The sequence below is a fragment of the Grus americana genome, chromosome 16 (genome assembly GCF_028858705.1).
Source record: "Grus americana isolate bGruAme1 chromosome 16, bGruAme1.mat, whole genome shotgun sequence".
In the NCBI taxonomy this organism is placed as follows: Eukaryota; Metazoa; Chordata; class Aves; order Gruiformes; family Gruidae; genus Grus; species Grus americana.
This window is the reverse complement of record NC_072867.1, coordinates 8,109,304-8,135,065: the sequence shown is the minus strand read 5'-3', so window position 1 is coordinate 8,135,065 and position 25,762 is coordinate 8,109,304. Positions and strand designations below refer to the sequence as shown.

Genomic DNA, 25,762 nt, shown 5'->3' with positions numbered 1-25,762 from the left:
AATACAATTACAGGACTGAAGAAGAGCTTGTGTATACCCAAAAGCTTTACTGTTACTTCCAACTATGCCCCTTGGTTTAAGAAAAGATACTATCTCTGCCTGCAGGCCTTCTTTTGTCCATCTCCTTAGACCATCATAGTTATAATCATATTAAGGAGGCATGGAATGCACATATAATCTGTCTAGTTTTTGACCTTCCCTTTTGGTACCCAGCATTTTTTTAAAAGCTGTAACAGTTACCTTTTGGGGAATTAGCGCAAGTTGTATGATAACTTAAGAAGAAATGGGTCTGGTTTTATGCTACTTGTATTTGACAAAATGTAAATCTCTGGTTTTGGTTTTCTTTTTTTTTTTTAGTGAGATTGTAAGTGTAGCCTGTGAGAAACGAACATTGTCGGTATTTTCAGCTTGTGGTCGTCGCCTTCTTCCTCCTATAATATTGAATACACCCATTTCCACCCTACATTGCACAGGTTCTTGCATCATGGCTCTCACCACTGCTGCTACACTCTCAGTTTGGTAAGTACCACATTAGGCTGCAGCAGCTGGCTGGACTGGTTTTTATAGGTAACTGTTCAATCATATCGATTGAACTGTTGAAACTGAGGATTAAACCACATCAGGTCTCAACACAAGTCCACTTTTGGATATAATATGAAGAGTTAACTGGGTAGGATTTCAATCCTTTTTCTTCTCTGTTCTAGGATGGTCCATAATAGTGAATTTGATTCTGGAAGGAAGATAAAAGATCAGCTAGAAGTTACTGGTTTAAACAGCCTCTCTAGGGTAGACTTGTCGTGCTTATAGAATGGATTTGGGAGAGAGGGAAGGAGAAGTATGGAAACTTCCATCATACTTAGCCAATAAAGTACATGAGTTTCAGAGTTAGAAGTACTCTAGCCATCTTCAAGATACTAAGACAAAAACTGCGGTACTTGTTTACAGTTACTGAATTTAATCTAATGTCTCATGCAAGTCAGAGCTCCTAGAGGAGTTATTTGGATCCTTAGTGTTTGCTTAGCTTTAATGAGGTTTCCTGATAAAGAGCCATAAAAGTTGTTCTCTGCTATTGACTTCTGTCTTGCCGTAAGGGCTTTGAGTTTGCCAAAATAATTGACTAATTGTCAAAGCAATGAAGAAAAGGTCAAAACAAAAAAAAAACCAACTAAACTCCCCAGAAACCCCCACTTTGTCATGAATTTTGAAGCAGTGCATTTGTTAAATGATTTTGGAGCTTTCAGTTGTTTCTAAACTGCAGACTTGTCCTTTTGTCTTTCAGGGATGTTCACAAGCAGACAGCCATTGTTAGAGATGAGTCTTTGCAAACCATATTTTCAGGTAATAAAGAGGGTCATTTAGTTACCAACCTTTCAGCCCACCTGTACTGTTTAGTGCCATTTATGAATATGGTGATACTTTACGAAACCAGAAGAGCCTAAACAAATAGTTTTTCTTCGTTATTGTGTAATAAAGGGAAGTCATTGGCAATGTTGAAATGCTGTAGAAATAACTGAGATGTGAATATCAGTGAGTAACAAACTTGTACAAGATTCTGTAGCTTATTATAGTCTGGCTTGCTTCTGAATGTGAAAATTCAGTTTTGTGAAGATCACAAAATATTTAATGTAAGTCTGCTATTACAGCAGTTTGTGTGTATTTTGCATGTTTATTATCTTAACAATGAACAACGGATTATCTTCTGATTTGTTATTTCAAAATCTTCAGTTTCTGTCATGCTCAATATCTGGCACAAAACAAATTATCAAAAAAGCAATGTCTCAGAGCATATTGGCTTCTATTTTAGTTTTAATCCATACAGTACTAATCAAAACTATGTAGAGAAGTAGTTGTATTAGCAGTTTGCAAATGTTTTCCTTAGAAGTTACATGCAGAAACTCTGAGCCTGGAATATGCTGGGAAATGAGAGGCTCAGCTATCCCACTTACACTATGTCCTTAGAGAGCACGCTTTTCTAAGCATGCTGGGTTTTAGAATTTTAACTTAAAGGGAAAAAGAAAGATAAAGCCTTCTTGGGTTACAGAAGACACGGCAAAATTGCTGAAAATTGCCCCTAGATATGGAGAACGTTTCCAATTAAGCCCACGTTCTGTATAAATTGCAGCATCAAGATTGATAATGTAGTTTGTAGAAGAGTGATTTTAGTGCTACTGCACTGAGCCTGGTGCTTACCATCATTATATCTTCTATCTTGACCTTCTTATCAGTGCTTGAGAATAACATTGAACCTTTTTCCGTTGGTTGCTATGGCTAATAATTAATGGTGGATAGCATTTTTTACCATTATGAATGTTATGCAAGATTCCAAAAGAAATACTTTGGTCTGATTTGACTTGTAGGAAGTGATGCAACTGTCTCTCAGATCTTGCTGACTCAGCATGGTATACCTGTAATGAGCATGTCTGATGGAAAGGCATACTGTTTTAATCCTTCTCTTTCTACGTGGTAAGTTATAGATTATTTCCTGCTTTTACAACTTAGCTGAACTGGTGTATATTCTGATTTGCTGTTTCACTCCATATTTTGAAGGTTAGCATGAGTAGGACCACGTGCCAGGCTTAGTTTTGTTTTGGTTCACTATTGTATGTCTAGGCTTTACTCTATTATATTCTTATGATTTGTTAGGTTTAAAATTTTAAAAAATGAAAAAGTTAACCTACAGCTTACTTTATCATTTTCCTACACAGTGCATGCTGATTTATTAATATATACCTATGTATACTTTTGCTGATGTACATCAGTTGAATCTGTCAAGCAGTTGGCAATGATTAAAGATAATCTAGCCTTACAATTCACTTTTTTATGTAAAATAATACAGTTCTGGAAAATCTGTCAAAACCATTTTCACAGTTTTGACATGTTAAAATTATTTTGCTCAGTTTCCAGAGAAAATAAGGCCTATGCACTCCAATCCTGAACGTGTATGTGCCTGACTTTGTCAATCCCCATCAATCCTTAATTTTTATTTCTTTTTTTAATCTGATGACCAGTCAAGTTTGAAGAGAGGTCTTTGTCTCCAGGATGTAAAAGTTTAATGAAGATAGGAAGTCAGGTAGAGGAGGAGGGAAGAAATCATTGTACCTCAGAGAATTCCTATTGAAGAGTCATTACTGATGTCCTAAACACAAGGAAGGGCTACATAAGAGTCTGTGCCTTACTGGGTATCAGATAGGCTTTCCCCATAGATTCTCTTACTCCTGTCAAGGCAGAAGTTCCCATTAAAAATGTCCATGGTTAAATTATTTACAGTGTCTTTCCAAAACAGATTCTGTGTTGTCTTTCTAAGCGGAAAAAAATGTTGCAGTCTTAATATAATTGTGGTACTTAGTGGAATGAGCATGTTTGATGGAAGGGCTTATTGTTTTAACTCCTCCTTAGAATAATTGTTATTAGTCAGCTACTTGATGTGAATCCTTTGGAAAAGAACAAAACACCTTCTTTGTTCTTTAGATAAACTGAGAAATTATGCAGAAATTTTCCCAGTCAATAAGGAACAGAGGACAAGCTCTCAGCCATAATTCAGAATTTGCTGTCATTTCTTAGTTTGTTCCACAGCTTTGGAAATATATAAAAGACCAATCCCTTTAGTCATCATACAAATTTAAACATGATAAAGCAGTAAAGGGTATGTTAAATATTTGTGCTGTTCTACCTCTGAGCTGTCTGGAGGTCTAAACTTAGCATTGGTTTGAGCCACCGATTCCCCTGGCATCTTAAACCAGGGAAAATGATATCTTTGATTAGGTGTGGGAATGCCAGCTGTAACTGTCAACTCCCTCCATATGAAGGAATAGCTGTAATGTATGGGAAAGATTGTCAACGTGGGTGATCTGTGACTTGTCTGGTGGGTGGGGGGACCTGGCACGAGGTAGAATCAAGTTCTTAACAAGAAAGTCATTACCTGCGTTCATTCCAGTCTTCATCCTGGGGCATGACTTCTTATTAGATGTAAAATGATAAGTAGAAAGTTAATTTCCTTCAAAACCAATGCTAAATTGTATTATACAATTAATATTGTGAACTTCAGGGGTGGGAGGGACATTTCTGTGACAGCACAAGCAGAATTAGGATGTGGAGTGGGAACAGTTGGGGTCCGTGGAATTCCTGAGTGCCTCGGTGATATTTTTTTGTTATCTGTGAAAATAGCAGTTGGGCTTTGAGGCAGAACAGAGCTGAATCCCCTGCTATCACTGCCTGGTCTCCTCAAACTTGGGTTTTGTTTGTTTGCTTTTTTTCAGGAATCTTGTTTCTGACAAACAGGACTCTCTAGCACAATGTGCAGACTTCAGGAACAGTTTGCCATCCCAAGAAGCCATGCTGTGTTCTGGGCCCTTAGCTGTAATACAGGGACGAACATCGAAGTACGCGCTTAATTGCTTCATTTGATCAGCGTGTTTGTCTTTTTTTTTTTTCCTATTATTTATTCATGTGCTTGAATCAGTGAGTTAATTCTTAAGATGCTAATGACACTGAAAATTATCTGTAGCTCATAGAGTGTTTTTTCTAAAATCTTTGCACATTTATAGTCTGTATCTTAATGTTATTTTGAGACTGTTTGGGATGGCAGGAAAGCATGCTCTAAACTTAATCATTTTAAGGCTGCTCTTTATTGGATGGATAAAGTATTTGTCAATTCTGTACATGTAATATTTTGATTAGCTAAACTGAATTTCTTACATGTTACATTTTAATTTTTAGTTTACCAGCTTTGGAGTAAGCCTACAAATTTTGAGTAGCTCAGTTGTCCTCAAGGGATCTATTTAATGAAGTCTTTGAGAAAGTTGACTGATTAGTCATCTAATGCATATTTTTAACAGCTGAAAATATCACCAGGGAATTGTGTGAGCCAGAGCAGACTCCTGTAGGTAGTTTAATAGCCCATCCTCACCTGGATATGAATTAGCACAGAAATCTGCCTGGAAATTTTTTTTTTTTTTTGGAGAAAATATCAGACTGAAAAATTACCAGTTTTTTTCATAAAGGAGATAATTGGTTACTTTTTTCAAATTAGCCTTCTTATGACAATACATTTATTTGCAAAAAATCCTTTAAATGCTTTAGGCTGACTTTATCTCTTATGTTTGTTTTGTGCCTTTCACCTATAAGCGATGAAGAAAGCTAAAGGCAGTCATCTTAATTTCCTATGAACATTCAGGAGCACTGGGTCACTGAAAAGCATGTCTTTTTAAAGAGAAGACAGATGAAGAGAAAAACAAGAGGAGGCAGAAAACCCTAGACCTTAGTACTTGTAAATGGTCCAGTGGAGGGAAGGCAGTTTGCTATGAAGTGCTGCCTTTGTCATTAAAACCTTGAACTCTGGAAGCACTAGGTGCCTTTGAAAGATAAAAGTAGAATAGCTTGTACTACAAAAATATGTATTCCTTAAACTACCATCTGATATTATGGCTGACATGTTAATTTTTCTTTGGTTTTGCAGTTCAGGAAGGCAAGCTGCAAGATTGTTCTCCATGCCTCATTTAGTGCAACAAGAAACAACGCTTGCATACCTGGAGAACCAGATAGCAGCAGCACTTATGTTACAGTCCAGTCACGAATACCGCCACTGGCTCCTTATCTATGCACGGTACCTAGTTAATGAAGGTGAGACCTGCCATGCTGTATTACTTGTTTGCATAGATTTTTAAGAAACGCTCTATTCACGTCACGTCTATGTACGATTGCACTTAACATTATCCTTTTAGCACTTGGCTTCTGGACTCAGTGTTTACTTAAAACCAAAACAAACTATTGAAGTGCATTTGCTTCCTGTAGTGTTCAGTACTCAGGAATCCTGTTTTGACACACGGACTGTGAACAGATCATGGTCTGGGGAAACAGTGCCATCTGTGGGCTTCAGTAGTAGGAATTGCATTGTAGGAGTCCAGTGGTCTGTCAGGCATACTGTATGTATCCTCTGACAGCAACTACAGATGTTACAGAGGAGCCAGCAACACCTTGTAAAATACGTTAACGTTCCTCAGCCAACTGAGGATCACTGCCTGATGCGAGATGGAAGAGTTGCTCGGTCTCTGACACTTTATAACCAGAGCACACAAAACTGCAGGCAATTTGCTTGTGGAAACAAATCTACAAGAAAGGTTGCCTGTGTATTTTATATTTGAATACGTATTTCTATGCTATTTTGTTAAATAAGGTTAACCAACTGACTTTATGCTTCTTGGATTCTAAAGATCTCTGCTTGTCTGCATTCCAAATTTAGTAGTTCCCTTTGTATTAATTCAGCCTTGTTCTTCACCATGCATAATCATTTTACACAGAGGGAAGCAAAATGGTTCATGTTAGGCCACCTAATAGGTGTTGGCAGAATTAAAATCAAGCTCATTAATTCTTGCCTTTTGACCCCTGCTTTATTTAACAAGAGAGCTTGATGAACTGCGTATGATTCTCTCTGTCCTTCCCAAGTTGAAATTAAAACGTTCATTTTGGGTCATATGTTAGAGAGACGGTTATACTTTTAAAAGTCTTCACTAATTGACCACCTCTCTATTGTGTGTGCAGGGTTCACCTTGCACTGCGCAAGCATCACTGCCTTGTGTGTGTATACACACTGGATGTCACTGCAAAGTCTGCTTTGCCATATGTGTATTACTACTCCACTACTCTTTTAGGTCTGCTAAATTTTGAAAATTGCACATCCTACTATTGACCCTTTATTCCTATAACGATTTCAACATGGAATGAATTCTAATTCATTAAAGCATTCAATCTATTATACCTTGATTGGCAAGTTACTCTCTAACAGATGACTTTGTTACTTGCAAGGGGATTCCATCCTCTGATTCTTGGGTGAATAAAGCTGGCCTGGAAACTCTGTGCAGTTTTATTAAAGGTTTTGTTTTGGGTTGTTGGGGGTTTTTTTAACTCTCGTGCATATTAATTGGATCCCTTTAAATTTTGTTATAAACTCTTTTGCTAAGGATCTGAGAGATCTCTTCTAGTTTAGTAATATTTTGATGTTTCAGAAAGATGCCTGATTTTTCTTTTTTTTTTACTACTGACTCCATTTTTCCAAATTCATATATTGCCATTAAACGCAACCTAACAATTCTTCCCCTTCACTGGTTTCCATCTTGTGGCTTTCCGCCTTGTGATATCTCTTTTGTATTAGTTCTCTGGCTGTTGAAGTTCGTCAGTTTTCCAATGGTTTTTGGTCTGTTTTTTTAAAAGCTGGTATCTTTATGTAGGAGAGGGGAGCGAGGTTGAGATCATGGCAGCTCAGAACAAACTGGAATAACTACTTCAATTTTCCTCCTTATCGTAGATCATCTTCAGTAGAGTTTTTGGTTTTGAGAACTTAAAATAAAACGCTTTGGAACTCGAAAGTAAATCCTTATCAAATCATCTTCTCTTTCCAAAGATTTGGTGTTAGAGGAATAATATACTTTTTCAGGAATAAATGGTTTTGGCTTGATTTTATTATAGATACTTTTAACTCTTTCCTGAATGTTGTCAGTTACATTGTGAAGTGGTTATATATAGTGAAATACTTATGAATGTGACTTTATTTTCTGATAATATTCAGGGTTTGAATATCGTTTGCGAGAATTATGCAAGGATTTACTGGGTCCAGTCCATTACTCAGCTGGAAGTCAGTGGGAATCAACAGTTATGGTGAGTCCTGACAATAGTTTAATGAAGAACGAGGAAGAGTTTCCCATGAAAATTACAGAACATGGATAGACAATAGAACTTAAAATATGATGAAACTTAGTGGTAAAAAAGCAATCGCAAATTATTTTTGCTGACCCTGGAACCCTTTCCATACTCTGCTCTAACGTCATAAGCAGGCTTCCTCCCATGGCACTTCTATTTATTTCACGTGAAACTGTAGACGAATGTTTCTTGCCACAGTCTCGGCTCTGGTGCTGTCTTGAGTATCACACAGATGGAGCGGAGTTGCATGTTCAGGTCTCCACATTCTTCAGACAGCGACTTTGAAATAGTGACATGCCAATGAAATGTCTGCCCTTCTCAGAGCAGGCCTGGAACTGCGTCTGTAACTGCAGAGGCTGCACCAGCTTCATGAGTATATAAATGTAAAGACAGTTTTTATTCTGGGAGTCATGTAAGCAGAATAAGAACATAAAATAGACAGCTCTCTCCAGGCAGGAAAAAGGGCATGAATCTTAAACAGCTCTATAGAATATATTCGTGATATCAAGTCGTGTATTCTGAGGATGCTGTTGTGTTTTTTATGCAGGGTTTACGAAAGAGAGAACTATTGAAAGAGCTTCTTCCTGTTATTGGACAGAATCTCCGCTTCCAGAGGCTTTTCACAGAATATCAAGAGCAGCTAGACATCTTGAGAGACAAGTAGCATTTCCCCAGATTTTCCCTGCGGGCCTGGTCCCAGAGAAACTGCTGAACAGCATTAACCAGACAGAGACAGAAGAGGAGCCGAGAGCCCAGTCAGTAGGGACACTCCTGAAGAGAGCAGTGCTGTAAGGGTCCCAGATGCTTCAGGAGTGACCTGCTTTAATTCTTAAAGAAGCTTGCAAGTGGATTTGTGAAAATGAGTGGATGAGACAGTTTCCCAAGTGAAACATGACCATCGATGCTGTGGCCTCTGTTTCTACGGAAAGTTGTGGATATGTACTTCAGGGGGGTCCTTTTGGATCTGGATCTCATTTTAATATCAAAACTAGCTGAGAACTGTTTGTGGGGTTTCTTGGATGTCCTGTGAAAAGCACAGTACTTCAGAGTACACTGAACAGCATATTTAACCCTGTTTAGGGGTTTTTGCCTGAGGATTTATTGAGGCTCAACACTATATTAAATTAGATGAATGAGCCACATAAAAAGAAATTTCATAAATATTAAGGTATTATGCAGCCAATAGACTCTTTCCTGTGAATATAATAATAATAATAAGAGGCTGTTCTAACACATGGACTATTTTTGTACTAGAATTTGCTAACTTGTAATACGGAATTTTATTTGGCCGATAATCAGGCTGTCTCTACAAAGTCATCTTGTAGGAAATTTAACTCTAATTACAAAAGCTATGTTTCAAAATAATTCTACCAAATTAACATGTCATCATCTGGTTTTTAATTTTTAAATGTTTGTAAAAGGCATTTTGGGGGGAGGGGGAGGGATACAACAGGGTGGCTCTTTTTGTAAGTACAAAAATAAATGAACATTGCATTGGTTTAAAAAACAAAAAGCAAAAACATAGTCTTGAATTATTACAAAGGGCATAGGCATCTCCAGAAATGTCAGCACAGGCTGAATCATGTTAATATGCCTAGAAATAAATAATGCCGTCTGGGTGATCTTTCCTCTGAAAGCGAGATCAGACAAGTACTTGTGATCTCCCTAGAGCAGCTACATTTTCTCTTGGAGCCCCATCTCAGCTGAGGGAGCAGGAGCTGTGTGGGAGTGCTCATTATTTCAGGCAACACAAAGCAAAATGGGCTCCCCTGACCACGGCTGAAAGAGTCAGCACTGCAACAAGAAATGAGCTTCATGCAGTTATGGCTGTGTTCCATTTTTTAATAACAAAATAGTGCTGGTGGCCTGCCAGCAGTTCACTTGTGGAGCGGTTTTGGAATTCCACTGAAACCAAATCAATCAACTTGTTTTCTTCCCCAAAGTATGCTTGGTGCTGGGAAAGAAGCCAGTGTATGTGTTGGTTCTTTCTGGGACGCAACTGTTCAGGTGTGCAATTTATTGCCTTTCTTGGAGATGTTATTGAGAAAGAAAATTAGTATTGAAATGGGTAAGTGTATTTAAACCCTTATGAAAGGGCAGTTTCTCCCCTAAATTTCGATCGGAAACAAACTCTATCCTTCACCCTCAGCCAGGACCAGGATTAGCTGTCCTACTGTGGACTTTGGCTGAAGGGGACTGACCCTGTTCAGGCAGGCGGCTTTGCAGTTACGTGGTTGTCACAACCCCAGGAAGGAAGGATGTGTTCTTTAAGGCAACAAAACCCCACATTTGGAGGGTTTCATTGCTTCCAGTATTCAACTGCCAGACCCAACAGACACCGCGTTACTGCTTTGTACAGTACTCTCATGTGCACACTGACTTGAAGTGTCTTGAAGAGCAATATAAACAACTGACTTGGCAGCTATTCTTCGGTATGGCTTCAGTGAGTTTTCAGCACGCAGTGGGAAATGTAGTGACAGCACAGCTTGGTTCTGCGTGTACCTGGTGGGAAAATGAAGGTGATAAGGAGAGCCATCCAACAAGTTTAATAGGACTGCGACAACCAGTTGCGGTAGAGCTGTGAATGTTGATATGCTATTGCCTAGTAGTCTACAGTTATGGGATCGGGCATTGTATTCCTCGTAGAATTCAGTCATAGACTGATGGAATGGTTTGGATTGGAAGGGACCTTTAAAGGTCATCTAGTCTCACCCCCTGCAATGAGCAGGGACATCTGCAGCTACACCAGGTTGTGCTCACCTTGTGGTTGTGCGCGCATGCAAGCACACACTGAAATGATTAAACCAGGACATCAATGCCATGTTCTGGGGAAAAGGTGGGTCCAGTCCAAAGCCTGGTGCAGTCTGTGGGAGTCTGGCTATCAGATTCCATGGATTTTGACTCTTGACTGTTCTGTGTAGGCAGCTGCCAGGATGGTGGTTTAAGGAGTAAAGACCAAACAAGCATGGATAGTTTTGAAAGTGATAAATGAAAGCCCTGAGACAGGTGGCTGTTTCCTCCTGTTAAAAGCAAGATGTTTGGATTCCGGCCATCTTCTGTCAGCCTTGCACTGTTCATACCAGGCTTGTAATGAATGCTGTTTAATAGGGGTTAAAGGTAATTAGCTAAGGGAAAGTAAGTTCTTCTTTGTCATTAAGTGTTTGAAGAGATGCTGAAATACTTTTTATGAAGAGCTGTTTCCATATTAGACACTATGTAGGTTTTTCTATTAATTTTTTCTTGAAAGGTTCTGTCACTGCCTGACAGACCAGGAATATTATGATTTTGAATTCCATGCAACAAGATATATCTAAGTGAAGATGACCATTTTTCTTAAATTGGATATAATTTCCTGCTTATGTTCAGCACCTTTTTTTCTGATGAGGGCTATGAAAACTCTGTTTGAGGTTGCGTTATCAAAGGAAGCCTGCAGCAAAACCCACGAGGAACGCTTTCAGTGCAGGAGTGGGGGCAGGTTGCTTTGAACAACTTAGGAGCTTTTATTAATTAATGGTTGGGAAATGGGGAAGGTCACGGGGGCGGGGGGGGGGTGTGTCCAGACGTTCTCGCTACACCATGGCTGAAAACACCCGCCAAAACTCCCTCCTTGGGGCCGGTGAGGGAGGACCCAGCCGGAGCTACAACCAAAACTGAAATAAAATTAGATTTACCTGGGCGCCAAGTACTGGAGCACAAGCTCGTCTTCAGCCAGTGGAAAGGCCGCACGTACGGGTTATGTCTGTGCTCCATCCTTCCAGCGGCTGGGCCTCCACCGCCGCCCTCCCCTCAGCGCTCCCGCGCTCCCCGCCCTCCTCAGGCCGGAACGCTGCTCGCCGCCCGTGTTTCCGCACCGCGGCCTTTCGCCGCCGCACCCGCACCGGAAGGGCGCCGCGGCCACAACCGTCCGGGCACAGGCGGCTCGGCGGGGCTCAGGGAGTCGCGTCCCCGAGGGCCGGGCCGGGCCGGGCCGGGCCGGGTCGAGCCGCCGCCATGGGGAAGCGGCAGCACCAGAAGGACAAGATGTGAGCGGGAACGTGCGCGGGGGCCGGCCCGGCGGGGCCGGGGGCGCCTCGGGGCCTCCCGGGGCGTGCGGACAGGCGGGCTGTGGGGAGGGCGCGGGTGCGCTGTGGCTGTCTGGTGAGTGACGCCGCTGTCTCGGCAGGTACATCACGTGCGCGGAGTACACGCAGTTCTACGGGGGCAAGAAAGCAGGTAAAGGCGTGAGGGGTGCAGGTAAAGGCGTGAGGGGTGCAGATAAAGGCGTGAGGGGTGCCCCGCTGCTCTCGTGGCGGCATGGGCTCGTTTAACTGGGGGCGGCTGCTGAAGCGACCTCCCTGAGGGCTGCCCGAGCTCCTCCCGGGCTGCCCCCGCCCCCGGGCTGTGCAGCTGCGGGGGGCTAAACCTCGCGGTGCCCGTCGGCGTGAGGGCGGTGGACAGGGGAGGTTCAACGCCCAGATGAGCTGGCCCTGCCTTCAACAGGTTCTGTGCCCACTGGTGGGGCAGGGCTTGAAGGTGGTTACAGTGTTAATCATTGAATTTTAACTCGGTGCTGTCGGTCTGTCAGAGCTCTGGTTTGATTTTTTTTTTTTTTTTCTGATTGTGTAATTTCAGTTGAGGAGCTGTACTTGTGCTCTGTAGAAGTCCAGTTTTAGTTGCAGTTTTGCAGGGTTCAGGGTATTTATCCTTGTCATCAGTAAATTGCCACCATGTATATAGCAAAACGTACCTTTCAAATGTTTGTTACCTAGAATACAATATATTTATTAATATCCTGTTCTTTTGTTTTGTTTTTCATAAACAGACCTTCCACGAACTAATTTTAGACGTTTGTCATTTGATCACTGCAGGTAAGACAACAAATTAATGTTATTGTTATTAAATGACGCATCTGTTCATCAGGATGTTGACGTTGAACTATGACTGAAGCCACGTTCTTCCGAGGTAGTTGCTTTCATTGACTCGTGCCTGATATGACAGTAATGCAGCAAGAAAAAAATCAATAAGAACTGAAACATTATATGTACCTCCCATGATTAGTATCTGCAGAGGTTGAATCTGATGGCTAAAAGAATACACAAGTGAAAAAATAATTCAGAACAACTATCACGTACATTCCAGTCTTTAAAATCTGTGTAATCAGGACTTGAATCTACTTTTCCCTGGTCAGAACATGCTTGGACAATTATTAATTTTTCTGAGGCAGTGATTTGATAGATTGAAGCAATATTTATGCTGATTTTTTGTGTTTAGAGTTTACTGCTTGAAGTGCTAGAGTGAAAGAAGGGAGTTAGAGGTGGGTTACAAATCCTCTTGTAAATCACATAGTTCAAGAAGTTACCGTCCACATCTGCAAACCACCGCTACTTGGGTAAAAGCTGGGTGGATTATGGAAGCGTCCCTGATGGGGGATGCTGAATGTGATTGCCAATCACTCCCTAACCTGTTTCAGCGCAAAGACAGTGAGCTTTTCTGCGTGAACCATGTTTTGTGCTGGTAGGGTCTGACGTGGCGATGGAAGCAGGTTGGGGAGTATTACAGCATCTGCCCCTGTGGCTGTATGGCTGTGAATGCTGGCAGCTAGAAGTTACTGAAACTGCACCAGTTTCTTTCAGTTTCTTTCACAGATTTTATTGTTAACCTAATTTATGAAGAATCAGGTAGTGGGTATTGGCAGCCGCTCAGTGTTTTTATTGGTATAGGCCTTACTTTAATGTGTAAGTTAATCAGCAAAATGTTATTTGCTTCTGTCATCATGATTTCCAGCTGGTTTTGCTAAAAAGAATGTGTACTTTTTCTTCTAGTTTGTCTCTGCAGCCATTTGAATACCCAGTTTGCACACCAGATGGGACGGTCTTTGACATACTGTAAGTTACTGTCTTTACTTAGCTTTACTTCTGTGTTGCCAAACTGCTTGGTTACAGCTATGTAACCATCATTTGGTCTTAGCAAGTTGACAAAAATATTCATGCCCGTCAAAAATTAAGGTTTCTGATGGCACTTGTCTCTTATTACTTTATCCCTTCTTTTTTCAGGAGCATTGTTCCTTGGATAAAGAAATATGGAACCAATCCAATCACAGGAGAAGTAAGTAATGATGGGTGTATTCACATGATGTGTTTGCTTTCCTTATGTTCAGTTTCCTATTTAATGTGTGGGAGAAACAAAAACGCCTTAATGAAAGCAAAAGAAGTTGAATGGGAGGGCTGTTTTGAATTATGACATCTGTAAGATCAGCTTTGCTGAAATTAGTGTACAGACTTATTAGGGATCTCTTTTTAGCTTTTAAAAAAAAAAAGAGGGGGCTTTTAGATTTGAGACCTGGTATCCCCTCACTGTCATCCTGCTCATGATCTTTGTAGTAGAAAATAATCAGCCTCGGACTGCATGTGCGGAAGAAAGAGGAAAGCTTTTTTTTCTTTTTTGCATTGGATTGGATTGTAAATACTATGGTGGAGGAAATGTGCAGTTCATTTATTTAAATCCCAGGGTATCTTGTCTTTCTTACAGGTATGGCGTAATTAAAATCTGTGTAGATGGAAATATGAGCTCTTTCGTTACTGCTAGTGATGCCCAGAGAGCCTGGCTGGTCAGTGATGGAAAAGGCTCTGTACTGCTGCCTTGTATAAGCAGAACTCTAGTCCATACAGGGCAGGGTGCTGGCAAGCTCACCTCTCCATCTGTGATTAAACTTGCAGTGGTGTTTCCTAACCAAAATATGTTTGGCTTTATGCAGATTGAAGAGATTATAGGTGATATTATAAATGGTAAGCTTAAGCTACAAAATCTTTTGAGTTATCTTGACAATATATTTCAGAAAGCTTCTGACTTGCCTCTGTTGTGACAGTTCACTGTGAGACGGGTTCACACTGTGATCAGCACCTCAGTGGTTTTTCTCCCCTCTTTTTCTGCGTAAATGATAATTATGAAGGGATACTCTCTGTAGTAGTGTGAAGTTGTAAAGCACCAGATAAATATGAAATACTGGCAATGTTTCCTTGTTGGAATTTTTTTTTCTGGTGTGTTAAAAGAGAGCGCATAGTTTGTGAAGGCATAGAGGAAAACTTGAAACAGAAATTGTTGCTTCATCTACTGAAACTTGTAATTTCCTTCAGTAAGTGCAGTTACTTTCCTGAGCATCAGGTGGCAGTCATTGCACAGGATTGTTGGTTGGTTTGCAGATGGCTTTGTGGTATGAGATTACCTTTGAAACATCTTGTGTTTGATTAGATTTTCCCAGCAGAGAGATACGAGGAGAAGCTAAATACAGATGCAGCATTCCAAACTCTAAACATGAACAGGCTGTCTGAGACTCGATATCTTCAGTTATAGCAAACTGCAGGTGTGTTTGTGCGATGGAGAGATGATTGAAGGTCTGTCCTCAAACATGAAGAGGCCAATGTATTGTTGAGAAGGAAGGGAATTACAGCTATTTCATTTGTTTTCACCAGCCTCCCACCATCTTGCTGCTCTGTGCATATGCTGGGGGTTTTGGGGTGTTGCCAGATCCATTTTTTTCACTCAGAGCAGCCCCGTGGCACCTGTTCTCATTTCAGACTGTGAACCATGATGTGGTTTAAAATTACTTTGGGTAAATGCTAAGCAAGAATTGTAATGTGTCTAGTGGTGACGCTGGGGAGATTGTGCAGAATATACATGGTGAACCATGAATGCTCAAATAAAGTCTGACTTTGAGATCTGTTCATTTACCCAGACTTGTGCTTCTGTAGTTGATCTGCAGTGTACCTCCAGCTCTCCTCAATATGCATCCCCTTTTCCTCTGTATTGCTCTGTTTGGGGAGCCCTTTCTTCTTCCCTTTTATTTCATGGTGGACTTGTGCTGTACAGCTCTGTCCTTCACAGGACCAAGGTGTTCCAAACCACTCAGAAGAAAAAGGAGATGCTTGCTCTCCAGAACAGCACACAGCCCTGCTGAACCCAGCCCTGTGGAGCCATAAGTTGAAGAGTGGGGTTGAAGGAAATGTCATAATTTGGCCTTTGTTTCCTGGAGGGCCAGCTCCGGTTTTTGGAAGGGGAGGATGGTGTTGGGTAGGGAGGGGATGGAGGTGCTGGTACAAGGCAGGGTAGGTGGCAGAGGAAGTCAGTGAGTTGAGCTTGGACGTCTATAGACTGTACTGCCCTCTCTTTAATCTATCGTTGTGCATGCACCTTCTGTTATTTGTACAGCTTGCTCATTGTAGAAACTAGAAAATATTTTCTGTAATGAGATGGTGACTTACAGAAACTTAAGACTTCAGGTTTGTTTAAAAAGGAATTGAGCCAGATTAGCTGCAATGGCATGTTTTGTATGGTGACTTATGAAGTTACTTTGCACAGATTGATGATTCGTCATTGGCGATGAGGCTCTGGAGAATTTTCCCACTTTTTTGTCCTGAAGTTAAAAATGATGATGAAATCCTTCGTGGCTTGTACTTCTGTTGTTATGGTTTGCTACAGGCCAAACATTTTAGAGAAGTCAATAGGCTGCTTGGAAACGGTGTTGTTAATGGTGCACTCTTGATACTTACTAATTCTGTCTGGCTGTCTTATTTCTGAAGTGGACCCCTCAGTGGAGAATTAGAGAGCCTTGCAATCATTAATATATTTATCTTCCAGTGCTCCCAGGGGGTAGGACTGTGCTAGTCTTTTATTAATTGGATGTTTGGGAACTGATCTACAAGTGACTTCTCTGATTCTTCCGAGTCCTAAGCTATTGGACCAGCCCTCCTTTTTAAAGAAATTTTGCAGTGCCAAGATTGCCGTTATTCTTTGATATGTTTAAAATATTTTTAATCTTTTTTTCCTTCCTTATACTACTTCATGGTTTATGGTTTATTGTTTCTTGCTTTTTCTGAATGTTCTCCTGAGGTGCAGTATGGACACCAATATCCATTTAGGAGAAACAAATCATCAATGACCTTTGTCTAGAGTTTCCCCATTAGCTATTCCAGAAAGTAACTTTAGAATTCCCCCCCCGCCCCTTTTTAATAATGCATTGTGGTAAAAAAATACTCCTGTCACTACACCAATAATTTTGGAAGAAACAGTGCATCTCTTGCAGCTGAACTACAGCCTGTCAGATGGCATTGGCTCACTTACTTTTTTTGTCAGCTTTGTCAGGACACTGCCTTAGCTTATGTTTACACTAAAATGGCATGAAATAAAGAGGAAAGTCATAGTTGGCTCATTCCGTTTCACTGAGAACAGCACTTTGGCTTCTTGAGCTTGCAAATAGTTGCAAGCTTGCCAGAACATTTCACGTAGCGGCGGTATGACAGCAGTGACCAGCATGCCCACACAAGTCAGCCAGCTGGGCTCAGGAGTACCTGTTTCCAAGAAGTGAGATTGGTCAGAGCATGTCTGGTTTGTTGGAATCTCAAATATGAACAGATGATAGATCAGCATGCCTTTTGACAGGAATTTCAAGGAAATTGTTCTTTGTTGCATGGATATGTTATGTGTGGGCTGAGCTATTTTTTTCCTTTGCATTGTAATGTTTCTGATGTAAATACCTATTTTTCCATTCTGGTTCAGTGACATTCTAACTGCATGTGGGCAGGCCAGATTATTGTGGTTGTAATTCAGCCCCATTCAAGGCTCTGTAACCTTGGGCAAATATCTCTCTTCCACTGTATCGGAAATAGCTACAGTCTTTGTCCCTTGTTCCCCCATTTCTGTGGGAGTTTAGTTCTTTTGGACAGGAGAAAGTCAGTTAATCTCTGGTGTTTGCATCTAAGGCTTTGTTCCAAAGTCAATTTTGTGACCATTTTAAGTGCATCTGCTTTTAAACTCATATAGAGGGCTCACCTATGTGAATTCTTTCTGCACTGCTCAGAGCAAACTAAAATCCGTGTGTCTGCTGATCCTGCATAACCCAAAGAGGCAATCCTCATGTTAAGGGCCACGTGCAGCTGTGAGGTTGTTGCGTATGTACGTCTTGAAGGGCAAACAGGATTCAGTCAAGTTAATTTAGCCTGGGCTTAACATATGCCTAAGAGTCAGGTTAAGAGACCTGAAGATGCCGTGCAGTGGATGTATGAGATGAGGAGATACATTTCTGGTCTGAATGAGGCAGAGCACAATTTGTGTTGTGCCCTGTCTCAAGCAAGGTTAGGATCCAGACCTACAGGGCAGAGAGAGCTTTTTCCTTAAATGTCACAAGATTTTAGCTTCTTACTAGGTTAAATAGGAAAACTTTTATAAATTCTGAGGATTTTTTTTTTTTAGGGTTGGGAAAGCCTTTTGCTTGGGCTGCCTCTGAAGATAACCATAAAAAGGAGTCTGGGGCATATAAAGAAATAGTAGAAGGCAGAGCCACTGGCATAGAAAATGAGGACTAACTTTGGAGTCGGAAGGCTGAAAATCTGACTTTTCCCAGTAGGACATCTGCCTTCTTAAAAGAGAGAACTGTACCCAGAGTTTTGCTCTGTATACAAGATAAACATTTGCTATTGTTCTCCCACACTCTTAATCCTGTATTTACCAAATAAAAATGACTTGGGGTGAGATTATGACTAATATGATCAAATAATTGTGGCAGTACAGGTGCCTGCCTCCTGCAGTAAGCCTGTCTGATCCACGCTTTGAAAGCACCCAGAGATGCCCATCTTGTACCTGCAATGCCCTGCAGCAATGACAGAGCCTGTAGCAGCCACCTCCTTGCTCCAGCACTGCTCACACAGGAATGTAAGCAGTCGCCTTTTTTTTTTTTTAATCATTTGTTTGAAATAAGGTTGGTAGGATGATGCTTGCCTGAATAATGACAGGCACTTTCAAAACTAATAACTTCTTACCCTCAAAAGAAAAAATTGCAACCAAGTCTGTTATTTCAAAACTTTGGAAAGACATTCTCAAATACATTCTTTAAATATGTTTATTAGCTAATTCCTCTGCCAAATGCTGGTGGCTATTGTTGTTTCATTTTATTGTGAAAGCATGGTTTCTTTTTAGTTTGATCAGCTAGATTTCAGTCAGTCTCAGAAATCAGTTGCTGGTCTTGTGGTGAGAGGAGCTTGCTGACCAGGTTAATGGAGAGGATATGGAGAAGATTGCTTTTTTACCACTGAATTTATTAATCCCACTTTAAAAATGAACAAACAACCTTACAGCACTTTTATTTTTTATGCACTAAAGTCTTTGGCTGTCTAAATAAGGGAAATCCTGGCTGAAAAGGATCCAGAAATTAGAGCAAAGGTGAAACTTCCTTAAATATAAAAGTATTTTTTACTGTGTACGTATTCTGAAAGCACGGATACAGAAATAGAAACCACTGACGATTGTTTCTTCACCGGAGCGGTGAACATAATGAGAAAAAGGGCTTAGGTATTTTTTTCTTCTTTTGAAATATTCTGAATAAAGAAACTGCAGCCTGTCAGGAGTGTGAGAAATATCAAGTACTGTAGGAACAGGTGTTAAAGTGCAGGTTAAATTCCAGCCAGGGCTTTATAGTTCACTACAAATTGCTCTCCACCTCTATCAAATAATCAGTGCAGAGCCCGTGTGTTTCAGGAATGGATTCCTGTAAGTGGGTTGCAGGAGCTTCACACGTTGCTGAGTCAGAGGTGTCAAGATCAAGATCACAAACAAAACTCATCCGAAGATGAGCTGAGTGGAACAGGTCTCCGGCCTGAACAGGGGAAGAGGACAAGTTCAAGTTTCATGTAACCTGTATTGGCTAAATCAACAGTGGTGATGCCTTTTAACTCAGTTCATATGGTCTGTGTGGTAATTCACTGCAGATTGCTGCTTTAATTGTGTTATTCCAGGTGTGTTTCTAGATAATAAGCAGCAAATAATGGATGTCACCAGACAAGGATCTGTGGTTGAAGGTGACCTCTTTCACGCCAGCCTAGCAGTAGCTGCCGTTGGAATACATTGTCAGGAAAATGTAACAGCTGTAGATAATGTTTAGTGTGATGCACTTTCAAAGCACTTGTCTAGACCTTTCTGCAACATGCTGGTAATACTATCTTAGGATTTTGATGGTCTTCTAGAGATGGCTCACTGCGTCAGGAATCAGATTTTCCTTGCGACTTTTCATTCTTTTCCTCTTGAAAAGTTTCCTTCACCCCTACTGTTTCCAAAGGGATTGTGCTCACCGTGAGCATTTTCATGCTTTGTCTAGATACAAAATATTGAGAGGAAAATGCTGTGCAGCCCTTCATAGGCAGGCTCTCTCTGCATCAGTTTTCCATATCTAGAGCGCTGTGACTATCTAATTAAGAGGAAAATAGTTTGACCAACTGAGATATTTTTCATTATGTAGAAAAATTTGGGAGTAAGACATATCCACCTCTCATTGGGGTTTTTTTCCCCTGAACATCAGAGAGCAGCACCTGAAATCCAAGTAGTCTGCTACGTTTTCGCCTTGGGGCTTTGGAAATGAGCGATCATTTAGGTGGATCAGTAACTTCAGGTCTCATTTGGCTGTGGCGTAACTGATGTATAAATGAGAATTTTAATCCTTCTCTAGAGAACGCTTTTCACATACGTGTCAGAAGAAGTCAGCACATCCTCAGCTTTGAAATTCAAAGTACATTTCTTAATTTGTCTTATGCAACTCAGTCAAGTCTTCAGATATTGCATAGGTTTAAATGTCACTTGTCCCCTTTTTTTCTCTTTTGTTAAACTTACCATATTTTTTCCTGTATGTTTGAAGTGAAGGACAGAGGGTTTTTTCTTGTTTATTTGTAAGAAAAGTTTCAGTGGGGAGTGGGAATACAGTTTTGTTCTGGGTGAGTAATAGCTTATTACAGAGCAGAGAACAAAGCTTACAGAAATAAAACCAAGGGGAGCTTTGTTGTTGAAAAATGATTCAGACAAATCCAGTTTAGTTGGTTTTCATGCGTTGCAGAAAGAAGGGTGAAATGATCAGGAACAGAAAACTGGAAGACTCTCTGAGCTCTTCGGCTCTCTTGCAATCTGCTTTGCAAACTGCATGCTCTGTCTTGAACTGGTGTTTGCTTTCTTCCTGCTATGACTACTGAGAGGTTCTTCTGATGGTTTTTCATCTGATAGATATCTTCTCTAAATTTTGGGTTTGACCAGCTTAGTCTCGTTTGTATTTGTGCCAAAACTGTGCTTCTCTCTGTTAGTGTTTACAGCTGTGTATTTGGTACAGAGGAATTTAATGCTTTCTTGACATTTTCTTGTTGAGACTTGTATTTTCCTGTCAGTGGTGTTCTTGCCTTTAAGTTTTCTATACCCTAAATGGTCACAGTTGTCCTTCTCTGCATCTGTTTAATTTTAATTTATCTTCTTTGAACAGAGTTAATCTTAATCATACACAGTAAATGCTGGGTGCATGCCTGGTACACTGGTGGGAATGTTTTCTAATCTCTTCTTGCAATACTTTGATAATACTTTGATATATTACAGATGACAGTGTAAGACACAAAACAGTTTTAGTATATATGTTGAGACATGACAGGTGCTGTCAGAATATGATAATTTGCCGCATTTTCTCTTGATAGCTTGGGTCATTTCAGAAGCAGGTACTTATTTATAAATAAGAGTTAGCCAGGATGAGCAGTGGTTCTTCCTTTTCTCTTTTGGGGTTTTTTTTGTTTGTTTCCAGTTGAGTGTTGCTGCCTGTATTTCTGTGGCCTGTAGCAGTCTTTCAGGCTCGGGTGGTTACAGCCAGCATCTCTCCAGGTGCATTTTTGTCTGGGGGCAGCAGACACAGACTGATGCTCAAATGCCTAGAATCCACTTTGAACGAGATGAACTCTTCAATATGCAGCAACTGAACCGTGTCGTCTTACCTCATTTGCTTCAGAAATTATTAGCTTTTAGTCAACAGTCTAAATGAGTTAATATTTGACTAGCGACCATAAATTTTCAAGGCCCCTGGATAGAAACATATGAGGACATAATTCCTGCCCAGAGGAACAACCAGAAAATCATGACTGGAAATGGTCATAAAACACAGGGGGGACAAGGGGATGAAGGTCCCAGTAAGGCTGATGACCTGGGAGATGACTTCTTTTTTTGCTGGGTTTTCTGAAACTTTCCCACTCTCCTTTGTTACTGATGAACATGTGGATAGTTGGTTGTTTCTCTTCCAAAGTTGTATCTGTGACTTTTACAGTAGTGCACCAGCACCACTAAGAGTTAACCTTAAAAGGGGGAATTATTTTTCAATTCCCTAAATCTTTGGGAAACGGTGAGATCAAAGAAGATGAGATTTGCCTAGACTTACTGTTCAAGTGCTTTGTCAAAAGGAGCTGTTTAAAACCCTCCAGTGTCATGAGTCACTGGCCAAGCTGCTGTGATTCCTTCACACCTTGCTGATGGGGATTGTGCTGGTGATGGGAGGTGTTTTTTCCAGTAAGGCAGCTCTGGACACAGGCAGATAAATGTATCTAGCATTATTCCTAATGCATTATTTCCATTACAGCAGAAAAGTATTTACATCTAGGTTTTACAGACTGAACAGATGGTCTCTTTTTTTTTCCTTTTCCATGTTTTGGTGGAAGTGTGCACATTGGATGGGGTTTTGTGATTGTGACACTTGAAAAACTAGCAGCTGTGAAATGCTCTAGCCTTAAATGAGATGCAGCATGAGGTTTCCCACAGATTCTTACTTGCCTGTTTTTCACTAAAATTGGAGACTAGCTTTTTAATGCTTCTGCAAAGCTTTATTTTCCATGAACCGTGTTGTATTTGGCTGTGGATCTCTGGATTGATAGACTTCTGACTGCATTAAGACTGCAGGTTTAATCTTGCACATGAAACTACACATCTTTGTTTCTCATGGTAATTTCTGTTAATGTGCTCTTCGATACAGCAACATTATTGCTAGTATCTGTGAGCCATGTGTGTTATCAAGCATATCTTTATGATTCTCTGGACAAGGCTTTGGTGACCATATGGTGTGAGTTTAATTAAAATTTAAATATGGAAATACAGTGGTCTGGAAGTGGGTAATGAAGGATCTTTTGTCAATCAGTTCGGACATGACACATTAATTTTTTCCCCATGATAGCTTCACTGGATTACTGGGTGTTCCTGCCAGAGGCCATTCAGAAGGGTGTCTGATCCCCAAGTGTTGAACATTTTAATGCTAACTCAATTACTGTTGATAGAGTGGGAAAGTCTGTATTTTCTAAATACAACTCTTGCTGCACATCACCAACTCTACCCATGTGTGGGTAGAGAATCAAATGAGCCCATTTTGATTGCTTTTCAGGCTGGTGCATATCCAACAGGGTCAGAGCCTCATTAACAAGAAGAACATGCAGCCACAGACCAAAGGGATTCAGAGAGTGTAACTAATTGATGTGCGGGGATTGTAGGTCATATCTTCATGAGACGCAGCAATGGCAGAGAATGATTTAATTCGAAACAATCGGCATGCTTCATCTGCGAGCTGCCACAGTGCCCCACTAACCTACGCGTCGTAATAACCTTTGCTTTGGCTATCAATAAAGGATGCTGCCCTTTGGGATCCCGCAGGAACGAGCGCTGTCAGCTGACAGATGAGAACGCGCGGGGCGGTGGGGCTTCTCACTGCTGCAGGAAAGTAGGTCATGGCCAAAAGTAGCCTTGGCTGCCTTTGTGGAACTGTGCCTACGAGAGGAGTCAGCTGAGAAAAAAGCTTGCACGTTTTTTGGGTTTGGTTTTTTTAGCCCTTCCTTGCTGTGGAGCAGCTGGCACTACGTGCCTTGAAATGCATCTGCTTTCCAGTATTCTTGCATAAAATATTTTTAGAAGTGAATATGCAGCTCTTATTTCTGCTTAGGGGAAGTGGCGGATGCTTGTGGCCTTTTGTTTTCATTAAGATTTTAGAATTTTAATTAGATCAAGTGGTTTTAATAAACATTTTTTTTCTTGGTTGCTTCACTGGAGGTTGGCTGAAACTGGATGGTAGGTGTGTGTCAGGGAAGCTCAGATTGGAAATAGTTTTGAACTTGAGCTTTGTGTGCAATGTTTGAGGTTTCTTATGCTTTATTAGTGATAAGAAATACATTAAAACAAGTACTTTAACGCATTTTAGGACTCATTCACTCCTGCTGTCTCTTCCTGCGAAGACTGGCACTTGGTTGTGGCATAATGGTCATTTCTATGGCAACAAACTGTGTGATGGTGCTTGGAAAGCTTTGACTTTTGATGGAGAATAAATAAAAGCAGATTCACCCACACACAAGATAGCCCTGTTTTCATGTGAAATGAAGAACTTCAGAGGAAAAAAAGTATCATACAGCTTTCCTATATCATGTTCTTTCATAGTTTCCTGTGTAACGTGTAGGTCTTTCAAAACTGGACCTACTGGAAGTCTGGGCGTGTGGGCTGGACTCCCTCCTCTGCGGTTGCTCAGTGTACAGTTACTCGATGCTGCAGCCTGGTCTCAGTCACTGAGCAGCCTTTGTAGGCCATGGCAATCCTTTGTAGCAGATCATCTCCTGGTTTTGCTGTTCTGCTGCTCCAAAGGTTTCCTTTGACAAACACTAAATCCCCTCTTGTCTTGCCATGCATTGAAACATGTAAATCAACTTCTCAAAATACTTTTGAGGTGGTGTCCTAATTATATTTCCCCCACCTGTTTTCTCATATACAACTCTCAATCCATTTCCATCACTTTTCATAAATACATTGCACAAACAACGTCCTTTATCAGTAGTGGGAAGTTCCCTCGATACAGTGTGGGAGTGCTCGGGCACGAAGCTGTTGCCAGCTGACCCAAAGCCCAGAGCCGCTCCGAAGGGCGTGAACTGACATGCCAAGGTCACTTCTTCAACACAAGCTTGATAGGAGGCCAGTCCGTGGCAATAAAAGTTTATAACGTTTATACAGTGCTTCAGTATAGAGTTCTCATCCTGGAAGAAGACTCCAGGCAGTGTGTGTATTTCAACTCATATATGAAAATCACTGTTTTTTTATTTACTGTTGACATATAGAGCTGTATAAGTGCTAGTCTCAGTGGGGAGCAGCTGCCAACACGAGCAGCTGATGCACCATCAGTATCCAATGCTGAAAACTAACCTCTTTCCATATTATGGAAAGATGTGACCTGAAATACCATACTGTTTCCCTGGGTACAGAGTAGGAGTCCAAGGACTTGGCAGAACTTCTAACAATATGGCATACGTTGACAGATGAAACAGTGTACTGCAGTTTTTGCTACCTTTAAAGTCTGTGCAGCAGTTTAGTCCGTCTTTTCCGCTAAATTTCTGTCAAGGTATAAATTTGAATCTTCAGTCATGCTAAACTGTTTCTTAGGGAACTGTTTCCATTTTGGTTTAAAGATGATCTGGTCATATGTTTTGGGGATAGCTCAAGTCTGCCAGGAAGATAATTTAAAGGCCTTCCTTCAAATTATCAATGTTTCCAGCGGTCATATTTCTAAAGAAGCTTTTTCTGGAACATAATTTTTTGGGCTGTTGCACAATATGTGCACAGATGGATGCTGCTTTGTGCTAATAAGTTGTTTAGGTTGAACAGATCTGTCCAGGATCATATGTTCATTTTGGCAACTCTGCTGTTCCCCTACTACTTCTTTGACAATTTTATTCTAGTAAGAAGATAAATAAATGAATAAAGCTCTGCACTCACTTGGTCATTGCAGAAGCTGCCATCGCCTTTCCTGTCTTTCTTTGTACCCCAGCAGTGTGCAGGTGTTGGGGTTTTGGGGTTTCTTTTGAGAATCCACTTAAGGAAAAACAGCAGCACTGGTCTTCCATTGCCTAACTAAATATAACCTAACTTGTCCTCTTTCTTCCCTTCCCATCTTATTCCTACTAGCCCCCATTGCTCTTCTTGCTAATAAATTAGAGAGATGGTTACCTTTCTGGCAGCAAATGAGCCTGCCAGTTGGCTGAAAACAATTCGAGAAGTGCCTTCCTATAAACAAATGAGTCCAGCTGTCATAACGTGTACTCTCTGAACGCAGAATATGAATTTTGATTAGGCAGAAAAAGCCCACTGACTTAGTTTCACATGATTTTGTTGTCGCTCTTTGCCATAATGATTGAACTAGCAGCGTCGGCACCATGGCTGGCAGATCTCCACTCGAAGCTGTTTAGAAAGAGCTGTCTGGGTTATAAAAACCTCCCTAATCTGTTCAGGTGCGTGT

General features: G+C 40.9%; 2 protein-coding genes across 3 annotated transcripts in view; both read left to right on the top strand.

The window, feature by feature from the left end:
* Positions 1-8,379, top strand: part of LOC129213572 (protein HIRA) — a 38,007-nt gene extending 29,628 nt beyond the window's left edge. The window contains exons 19-25 of the mRNA XM_054843860.1: positions 358-519; positions 1,280-1,338; positions 2,358-2,463; positions 4,257-4,379; positions 5,456-5,619; positions 7,562-7,650; positions 8,240-8,379. Of these exons, the coding sequence (XP_054699835.1) occupies positions 358-519; positions 1,280-1,338; positions 2,358-2,463; positions 4,257-4,379; positions 5,456-5,619; positions 7,562-7,650; positions 8,240-8,356 (820 nt within the window). The 3' untranslated portion in view covers positions 8,357-8,379. The remainder of the gene's footprint in view (positions 1-357; positions 520-1,279; positions 1,339-2,357; positions 2,464-4,256; positions 4,380-5,455; positions 5,620-7,561; positions 7,651-8,239) is intronic.
* Positions 8,380-11,570: 3,191 nt separating this feature from the next.
* The window catches only part of PPIL2 (peptidylprolyl isomerase like 2), a 73,505-nt gene continuing 59,313 nt past the window's right edge, over positions 11,571-25,762 (top strand). For both annotated transcript variants that reach the window (XM_054844373.1, XM_054844374.1), the window contains exons 1-5: positions 11,571-11,714; positions 11,855-11,904; positions 12,494-12,539; positions 13,494-13,556; positions 13,725-13,776. In XM_054844373.1, coding sequence (XP_054700348.1) covers positions 11,683-11,714; positions 11,855-11,904; positions 12,494-12,539; positions 13,494-13,556; positions 13,725-13,776 — 243 coding nt within the window. In that variant the 5' untranslated portion in view covers positions 11,571-11,682. The remainder of the gene's footprint in view (positions 11,715-11,854; positions 11,905-12,493; positions 12,540-13,493; positions 13,557-13,724; positions 13,777-25,762) is intronic.